This window comes from Lathyrus oleraceus, chromosome 4, assembly GCF_024323335.1.
Source record: "Lathyrus oleraceus cultivar Zhongwan6 chromosome 4, CAAS_Psat_ZW6_1.0, whole genome shotgun sequence".
Classification (NCBI taxonomy): Eukaryota; Viridiplantae; Streptophyta; class Magnoliopsida; order Fabales; family Fabaceae; genus Lathyrus; species Lathyrus oleraceus.
Window position 1 is genome coordinate 252,270,537 of NC_066582.1, and position 9,949 is coordinate 252,280,485.

A 9,949-nucleotide genomic window follows, 5' to 3' on the forward strand; every position below is an offset into this window, starting at 1 on the left:
TGACAATCCAAACAAAAGACTCATTAGCATACAAACAAAATCCAACCAAATTCAATCTTTAACAAAATAAATCTTTTATTGCAAGTAAATTCAATTAAATCTTTTTAAAAATAATTCTGATAATTAATTAACTTTTTCAATCCAAATCTTTTCAAAATAAATAAACACAATTTTGAAAGAAATACATTTTTCTGAAACATAACAATATGTACTAGTAGGAACAGAGAATCTAGAATCAAACGTAGTCAATATAGTACCCAAAAAAAACACACAAATAATTATCAAAGTTGGATGATATTTTTGTTATATTTCTCGACCTCGTGCTCACTTCTAAGTCAAAAACATTGACGAAGCTTCCACAAATAGACATCAATCGCCACTATGAAATGATGACTTATCTTTCTGCACGGGTCAACCAAACACAACCTCAATGCACAGTCGACATAAATACTCCACACATTATTTTATTCATTCATTTCTCAACCATCATGCAATTATATTTGGTCAAACAAAACGATACACTTTCAAACACTCTTTTCTTTCCCTCACCCACTCCACTTCAACCATCTTCTCCAATTCCGTGCTTATCCAACAACAACAACAACAACTCCAATTTCCAACTTCAATGTCTTCTTCACCATATTTTTATTTTACTCTCCTCTTCTTTTGCTACTATTTTGCATCACCTACACTTTCTTCTGATCCAGGAGCAACAAAAGTTCTTTTACTATGCACAAACAAAACCGCAACCTCAATGTCATTCCGCAGAATCTTCATCTCAAACTTCCTCTCGGCAATGGACTCATTAACTCCTCTAATCTCAAAACAAGGATACGCCGCCGTTTCAAATGGAGCACAAAACGCCACCGTCTTCGCCTACGGGGAGTGCATAAAGGATCTCTCTCAATCAGATTGTAACATATGTATCGCACAGTGTAAAACACAGATCCTAAGCTGTTTGCCGTTTCAGAAAGGTACACGTGGAGGAAGATTGTTGTTTGACGGTTGTTATATACGGTACGATGAATACAGTTTCTTCAACGAGAGTTTTAGTATTCAAGATGCGACCGTGTGTGGAAGTAATGAAACTAGGAATAATGTTTATGAAGATAATGTTTTGGAGTTGGTGAGGAATTTGAGCGTGTTGGCGCCAAAAAATGATGGGTTTTCTGTTGGGTTTGTTGAGAGAAAGAATGTAACGGTTTATGGTTTGGCTCAGTGTTGGAAGTTTGTTACTGGTAGTAACTGTCGTAGATGTTTGGAAGATGCTGTTACTAGGATTGGTTCTTCGTGTCGGAAGAAAGAAGATGGAAGGGCTTTGAATTCTGGTTGTTATTTGAGGTATTCACCACATAAGTTCTATAACAATTCAAGTACTAATGATCTTGTTGATGGAAATCATGGTGAGTTATGATTTGTTTTCTTCTTTTGGATTAGCCATGAAGTTTGCATAATCACACGATTGTAATCTAGTTTAGTCGAAATTTCCAAGTGTTGATTTTGAAATTTTAGTTTTGATGAAAATACTTATATAGGGGAAATTGTCTGTCGTGCGTGCATAACACTGTCAAACGACACTGCAATTGTGGTCTGTATGATGTAGTTGTAGAAGTTACCATATCAGCAATATTGTGACTGCAATTTATAACCATTACCAATATTATGATAAAAACATGATTGAAGTTTGAAACTGTGTTACTATGTTTTAGGACACCGAAAAATGGCTATAGTTTTGGCTGCATCTTCTGCTGTCTTGGCGCTTCTTTTGGTTGCTGCAACAATGGCTTTCTTTATAAGAAAGAATGTAATGAGGAGAAGAAAAGGTAGAAATGTTTGATATTTAGAAACTGAAATTAGTTTTTCCAAAATCAAGTACTGAAAGTTATTTATTGCTGTTTTGTTTTTAACTATAGAGAGAAAACAATTTGGTACACTTTTGGACACAGTGAACAAATCCAAGCTAAATGTTCCATATGAAATTCTTGAAAAAGCAACAAATTACTTCAATGATGAGAATAAACTAGGACAAGGAGGATCAGGTTCAGTTTATAAAGTATATTCTGATCTTATCTTATTGTAACTTCTTAAAACCTAATTGTTTCTGAGTGCTCATAGATTTCTTCGCTCATTTTAGGGAGTTATGCCAGACGGAAAAACTGTGGCCGTTAAAAGACTTAGTTTTAACTCGACGCAATGGGTGGATCATTTCTTCAACGAGGTTAATTTGATTAGCGGAATTGATCACAAAAATCTTGTCAAGCTTTTGGGATGCAGCATTACAGGACCTGAAAGCCTTCTTGTTTATGAATATGTGCCTAACCAGAGCCTCTACGATTACCTATCTGGTTGTAACTTTATATCTGATATTAGGTCTACGGGTGAGAATATGTCAGGCCAAACAAGATCGAACTTTATAAAGCTTGAGTCTGACCTATTTTAAAAATTTCAGGCCCGAGTCTGACCTATCTCACCACTAATTAGGTCTTCAAAAATTAACTTTAGTCACTTATAATGTTTATATTTGGAATGGTTCACAGTTAGAAGGATTTGTCAACCTCTTAGTTGGGAAGTGAGGCATAAGATCATATTGGGAATTGCAGAAGGCCTGGCTTACCTTCATGAGGAATCACATGTGAGAATCATTCATAGAGATATAAAATTAAGCAACATTCTTCTTGAGGATGACTTCACGCCCAAGATTGCCGATTTTGGACTAGCTAGATTGTTTCCAGAAGACAATTCTCACATAAGCACTGTTGTCGCCGGAACACTGTAAGCGCTTGCATTAGCCTATTCTGCATTTTATTATGTTTGTATGTGTAATCTTTTGTTATTGTGGTAAATGTATTGCATATACTATACGCTTCATGTACAATTCAACTAACTTTGTATTTATGTTGTTCGTGTTTAGGGGTTATATGGCTCCTGAGTATGTGATTCGCGGGAAATTGACTGAGAAAGCAGATGTTTACAGTTTCGGAGTTCTAGTTATTGAAATTGTGTCCGGCAAAAAAAACAGTTCCTATGTTCTGAATTCATCTTCAATCCTTCAAACGGTAACATCAAGCATTCTAAAGGCATTTACTTCATTTATTCAATTTCTATCCTTCAAACTATATCATCAAGCATTCTATAGCCATTTACTTTCATTGATTCAATGCTTTTAATAAGCACAAGTATCTTCATTGTTGTTGCATCTTCTATTGGCTGAATTTTGTTCTCCTTTTGCATAAGGTTTGGAGTCTTTATGGATCAAATAAGCTCTCTGATATAGTTGATCCAATCCTAGAGGGAAACTTTCCTGCCGACGAAGCATGCCAAATGCTTCGGATAGGATTGCTTTGCGCACAAGCAACTGCAGAGTTGAGACCATCCATGTCAGTAGTTGCTAAAATGATTAATAACAATCATGAAATTCTTCAGCCAACGCAACCGCCCTTTATTTATTCGAGTAGCTCTGAACTCAGCAAATCCGTTTCACAAAGACGACATAATTTTCTTCCACAATCCAACACTCAATCTTCAGGCGATTCAATGACTGAAAGCTTGGTTGACCCTAGGTGAGTTGCAATCCGTATTCTTTCTGTTAGAATTAGTTGAATATTGTTTAAGGTAGTTACAAGTTAGTTATCATATAAAGTATATTCTAACTTATTGTAATCAAGTTTTTTCATTCTGAACAAGCATGGTTTTTACAATTAACAGCATGGAATTGTCCTTGCTTAAACCTCCGAATTGAAGGGCCACTCCAGTATCAACTATCTATCAGCTGTTACAACTGATTGAATATGTATATATTACACACATTGGTTTCAAACTCTCAAACCACACATGTATACATTTTACAATCCCATGGATCATTGGGAAAAATTGTCATACTCTAATCAAACTATAGATACAAACTGGATGTGGAATGATTATAAGGAACTAGTCTCAGACTTTCCAAGTTCCCTTTCCATATTTTAAGAGAGAGACATATAACAATTCATTCCAAGTATCAGGTATGCCGGGCAAGCACCAATGGCTGCAATCTTCGTATAGCGAAGAAGGGTTCTTCGTCATCGTTGTCTTATAATCTTTCCGGTATACCGAAGGATGTCCGTCTTTTCTGTAATCTGTAAGTCTACTTATGTTCATATACACCACTTCGGTTTTCATTTTTTCAATGACATACTCTACCGCGCGCATTTTTGAAGGATACTTTTGTAAATATGTTTCGTTATATATCGGTTCAGTTTCTTTGTGGCATTGTCCTCCTGAGTTCCATTGTCCACCCCTGGAAGGAATTAGAGTTTGCATAATTTTCAGTTACAAGATGCTTCAACTAATTTTACAACTAATTTTACGGTTAATTATAAAACAGAAGCTATGCAAGAGATAACATTACCAGAAATGTGTAAATGAGTATCCTCTAAAGAAAACCTGTGTTTCGTTGGCGTTAATTTTTCGGTCTACCCACTTAGCCCAAGTGGTTAAAGCTCTCGTATAAGCGTCCAAAGCTTTGAGTCTTGGATGAACACGGTTTCCTTCTTGGTAATAATCTTCTCTGCGACAAATATCAAATGACAGCAAAACCAGACATCTTAGTACATAAACAAAGCTATGTACTATGTAACACAAATTCATTGCATAAAAGAAAGGTACAAAAACCGCTATGTTTTCAGAGACGTAGACACAATTAGCCAAACTTTTGTGATCAATCGTTGTGCTATTGTGGCATGTGAGTTTAACTTCTTACTTCAAAACCGGATTTTCTATTCGAAAATTTTCGTTGAAAGGTTACGGGCTGAAAATGAAAATGAACTTACCCTTTTGATGTTTTATCATGTGTCCACCAATGGCCTGTATTGAAGACTAAAATATTAGCATCCTGATACCTCGTAGTTGTGTGATCCATCAAATCCAATCTTAATGTCTCAAATGAACCATTTTTGCCTTTGAAACTCGATTCTCTAACGAGAAACGGTGAAGCAACAAAATCAACCGAACAATTGTAATCCTGAAAAAACAAACCAGATAAATTCTATTAGCAGCATATACCTTTACAAGATTCTCAGTTGACAAAAGATTATCCATAAACAAGAAACTTGCCTCAAATCTAAAAGCATAGACACCTTTCTTCTTAAATTCTCTTTTCCCCGAAATTTCAAAAACACGTTTCTTGTTCCGGACGTTTTGTCGAAGTATACAAACAAGGGACTCCCACATGTTTCTGTTCAATGAATCTCCAACAAAAACAAGTCTCTGACCGCGTAACCTCTCCAGAAAATCAGTTGCATTCAAACTGCTACGTATCATATAACATCAATAATTATCTTCAAACCAAAACAAATAAAATATAACAACATTTTCAACTTGCTAATGAGAAACATTAATCAAAATCATACCTTGGAATGTGACATTTATTTGGCTTCCACTTCCATTTTACATATTCAAGATCAATCCTCCCATTAAGGTGACAGTTAAAATCTCTATCAATGAAGGGACAAGAACCTAAAGGATAATATGGTTTTGAATAATCTCTTATCCATTTTCCATCAAAGACATCACACTTTTCATCTAAAAAACCAACCTCAATATTCTCCATTTGGTCATCATCACTATGAGTGATCAAACTCACATTCTTATCCCTAACAAAATCCCCTTCATTCCTTACCTCAACAACACTAGTATTTCCATTGTATGAATCACCATTGGTCACATTAGAACTCATAAAACTAGAGTTCTTCTTCATGTCACCAAGTGTTCCACCAAAAACAACACTACCTTCTTCAGAAGCATTATTCTGAGATAAACAAGAGTGATTAGTACTATCAAAAGAAAAAGGGTGTGAAACAAATGAAGAGTTTATGTTAGAACTATTGAAAACAGAAAGAAAGACTGAATTTTTAGGAACCTTAAGTGAATTACTAAAAAAGAAAAGAGAACACAAAAGCAAAGAAGCTCCAACACATAAACTAAACTCAGAAAAAAGCTTTCTTCTGTGTGATAAAAATGGTTCTGAGAATGAAAATCTATAAGAATCCATAGTGAAAAAGAACATGCATGTTGTGAAAAAGAATCATATGTCGTTGTTCAAAGTTGAGAGTAGTGTGTGTGTGTGTCCTTATTGAAGAAACTAGTATTGTGTGACAACTGTTACATTACCATGTCAAATAGTAACACATGTATATTGCCAAAGACAACCTCTTAAATTCCGTCAAAAATTATTAAACATATGATGGGTAGTTTTGTAAATATAAAGATGGTTGTAAAAGTGAAAACTTTATGTCAGTGATTTTGTTGCAAACGGTAAGCATGCGGCGGTGATGACCCTAGCACCGCCAGTATTTCCAAATAATGAATGACACGTAAGTTGTAAAGGCTTTTTGATGAGTTTCAGAAGGGTGGAGCAGCAGGCTATTCTTGAAATGCATTAAAACATAGGCTGCACAAAGACATGGGATGGGACCATCCTGTTGGGTTAGATAAGAGTTAATTCAAATTCAAAGGTAAAAAGGTAGTAAGATGTTGTTACAAAGAATAATGTATTGCATTGTGCGACTGTACCTAATTGTATTATAAAAGTGATTACAAAGTGACTAGTTAGTGAATTACATAGAGTCATCTTATGTTTATAATGAGAATCCATGTACTAGAATGAGAATCCATGTACTCTAAATAATCTTAAAATAACTACACAATTGTTGCAGGAAAAATATTAAGTTTAATTTTGTCAAATTCTACATGATTCGACTTTGTTGAATATGCACATTCTTAGACCCTGCCGAAGGAAACTTCTTCGACAATTTCATATAGATCTCGACACCGTCGAATTCAGTCTTTCTTAACACAAAGAATTGTATATTTAATACAACGCCTAATTCACTGTGTCTAATTTATCTACATTCATCATTGTTCACAATCTTTTGAACAATTCGACCTACATAACCTTCGTCATTATGTATGCAATTTGATTCTCTAATATGCAGTGTTCCAAGCTCAACCTTCCATTTACTACTTGTTCTCTTAGATAACGGGATCTCATTTCTATGTGCTTACTTATTCCACATGCTATCAGATTCTTTGAGGTTGATAGTAGACATGTCGTCGATCTTCATGGTCATTGCTCCATGATTTTTCTTTATAATTTCTTCGATCAAATTCACCATCCATGTTGCTTGGCGTGCACATAGAGAGACGTCTATATATTCAGTCTCACGTGATGATAATGCTACAACCGATTCATTTCTTGAACTACAAGCAACTTGTGCACCACCTAATATAAACATGTATCCAGTTGTAGATTTTCCATCCTCGGCATTACCCCACCAACTAGAGTCAGTGTATCCCAACAAGTTTGCATTATTTTCCTTCTTCAACTACATGAAACAAAATGCCATAATCTAGTGTTCCTATGAGGTACCTCAATATCCTCTTGGTGGCTGCAATGTGTGATACTTTTTCCCTTTGCATGAATATACTCACAATACTTACACTGTATGCTAGATCATGCATTGTGCGACAACGGTATGTTAATGATCTAATGAGTCATCTATACTGAGCTAGATCGACCTCATCTTCGTCTGGATCCTCTGTCAACTGTAATCTTATTTCAAACGGTGTTGAAGTTGCATTTCATTCTTCCATTTTAAATATTTTGAGTATCTCACTTGCCTATGTTCTTTGGTGCAACATCAATCCTCTATTACTCTTGTAAAATTCGATGTCGGAGAAATATGAAATGCTACCCAGGTCAAACATTTCGAATTCCTTGCTCAAGTCACTTTTGAAATCTTAGATCTCCTTCTTTCAACTGCCTGTTATCAATAGGTCATCTATAAAGAGACAAAGTATAAACAACTTACTCCCGCTTCTTCGGACATACACATCATGCTCAGTTATGCATTTTATAAACTATTTCTCCCTTATAAAGTTATCTATCTTCTTGTTTCAAGCTATTGGAGCTTTCTTGAGTCCATAGAGGGCTTTATGCAGCCTATACACTTTTCCCTCTTGACCTTGCTTCACAAAACCAACTGGTTATGCTACATAAACCTACTCATTTAGAGGGCCATTCAGGAATGCACATTTCACATCCATCTGACACATAGACCAATTATTCATGTTTGCTAGACCAACAATCAACCTGATTGTTTTGATCCTAGCAACTAGTGCAAAAATTTCATAATATTCAATTTCTTCTTTTTGAAGAAATCCTTTGGCTACAAGTCTTGCTTTGTGTCTTGTTACTTCTCCCTTTGGATTCAGCTTCACCTTGTACACCCACTTCACATAAATTACCTTCTTACATTGTGGTAGTTCAACTAGTGACTAGGTTTTGTTTACTTCTATGGACTTCATTTCCTCCGCCATTACTTGCATCAACTTCGAGTCTTTCAATGCCTCAATTATATTGACTAGCTCAGTATCTGCATAAAAAGCATATTGTAAGAGCTCACCTTTATCCTTTACCACATCATATGATGTGATCACACATTTCTGCAACCTTGCAGGCATGTTTATTGTTCTTAGAGGTTTGCTTATGCATGCTTGACCTATGAATTCTTCTTGTCAAACTTGTCTGTCAGCTTCACTAGCTAGTTCACCACATATGATTCTCACTGAATCCTTCTTGATGTTTTTAGTACAGTCTCATTCCTTAAGCTCATCTATGATCACATCTCTATTGATCATAACTTGCTTGTTCATTGGGTCGAACAGTTTGTATCCACTAGTTGAGTGATATCCTATCAGGATCCTTTGGCTTGACTTGTTATCAAGTTTTCTTCTTAACTGATAAGACGCATGTCTATGTGCTATGGATTCAAACACCTTCAAGTGGCTTAAGCTAGGTTTGACACCACACTAAATTTCTTCTAATGTGATGCTTTCTAGCCTCTTTGTTAGATATTTGTTCAGTATGTAAGTTATAGTGGACACAACCTCACCCCATAACTCATTCGGTAAGTATTTTCCCTTTAACATACTTCTTACCATATTCATAATGGTTACGTTCTTCCTTTCAGCAGTACCATTTTGTTGAGGAGTGTATGGTGGCGCCACCTCATGCATAATCCCTTCTCTTTCACATAATGCATCGAATTCCTTCAATACATATTCCCCACCATCATCTATCCTCAAAGTATTGATCTTGTGGTTATTTTGTCTCTTCACCATAGCTTTGAACTTGGTAAATACCACAATCAAATCACTTATCTTCTTGATTATTTATGTCCATAATTTTTTACTGGAATTATCTATGAACGTAATAAAGTACTTGTTACCTCCAATTTAATCTACCTCAAGAGGACCACACACATATGAGTATATGATATCAAGGGTTGCTTTCGACTTAATTCATGTATCTTCGCTGAAGCTTTTCTTGTGTTGCTTTGCCTGAACACATTCTTCACATACTTCATTTGGAATGTTGATTCCTTTTACACCTGAAACCATAATTCTTCTATTCATATTTTTTATGTCTTTGAATTCGAGATGTCCGATTTTATAGTTCCATAGCCATCCATCCCTGCTAGTTGCATTTTCCAGACACATGTGTTCCAACACATCAAGTTCAATCTTGAAGGTTTTATTATGAGACATATGAGCCTTTATGATTAACTTGTCACTTGAGTCTAGTACTCTCATCATCTTGTCTCCAATCACCATCTTATAATTCTTCTCGATCAACTGGCCTATACTTAACATATTAGTTTTCATGCCAGGTATGTACAACACATTGGAAATCAATGATTGTTTGTCATCCTTCCTCATGATTAAAACATCACCAATACCTTCGAAACTTAGGGTATTGTCATTAGCAAATTTTACCTTGTTTTCCATCGAGGGACTGATGTTAATGAATCAATCTCTTCTTTCAGTCATGTGTGATAAGCAACCTGAGTCGAGATACCACTGATCTTTGAATCTTTATTCTTCTTCTTTTGTTGTGACCATCAGAACCACT

General features: G+C 35.5%; 3 protein-coding genes across 6 annotated transcripts; 1 reads left to right on the top strand and 2 right to left on the bottom strand.

The window, feature by feature from the left end:
* Window positions 1-464: 464 nt before the first annotated feature.
* On the top strand, window positions 465-3,819 carry LOC127074919 (cysteine-rich receptor-like protein kinase 3). Its single transcript, XM_051016337.1, has 8 exons — window positions 465-1,403; window positions 1,710-1,823; window positions 1,914-2,053; window positions 2,135-2,345; window positions 2,538-2,772; window positions 2,912-3,056; window positions 3,235-3,560; window positions 3,706-3,819. The coding sequence occupies exons 1-8, from the start codon at window positions 626-628 to the stop codon at window positions 3,737-3,739; spliced, it is 1,983 nt and encodes a 660-aa protein (XP_050872294.1). The 5' UTR covers window positions 465-625; the 3' UTR covers window positions 3,740-3,819.
* LOC127074920 (protein trichome birefringence-like 2) lies at window positions 3,652-6,129 on the bottom strand. Of its 4 annotated transcripts, none has more exons than XM_051016340.1 (6): window positions 5,897-6,128; window positions 5,388-5,785; window positions 5,092-5,287; window positions 4,809-4,999; window positions 4,388-4,546; window positions 3,652-4,276 (listed from the first exon to the last, which is right to left on the bottom strand). In XM_051016340.1, the coding sequence occupies exons 1-6, from the start codon at window positions 6,041-6,043 to the stop codon at window positions 3,934-3,936; spliced, it is 1,434 nt and encodes a 477-aa protein (XP_050872297.1). In that variant the 5' UTR covers window positions 6,044-6,128; the 3' UTR covers window positions 3,652-3,933. The 4 variants fall into 4 exon arrangements, with proteins under 4 accessions (XP_050872297.1, XP_050872298.1, XP_050872295.1 ...); XM_051016341.1 differs by having other exon boundaries at window positions 5,092-5,284; window positions 5,897-6,124; XM_051016338.1 differs by having other exon boundaries at window positions 5,388-6,129.
* Window positions 6,130-7,037: 908 nt separating this feature from the next.
* On the bottom strand, window positions 7,038-8,499 carry LOC127136929 (secreted RxLR effector protein 161-like). The gene is made up of 2 exons (XM_051063438.1): window positions 8,329-8,499; window positions 7,038-7,361 (listed from the first exon to the last, which is right to left on the bottom strand). The coding sequence occupies exons 1-2, from the start codon at window positions 8,497-8,499 to the stop codon at window positions 7,038-7,040; spliced, it is 495 nt and encodes a 164-aa protein (XP_050919395.1).
* Between the last annotated feature and the right edge of the window lie 1,450 nt (window positions 8,500-9,949).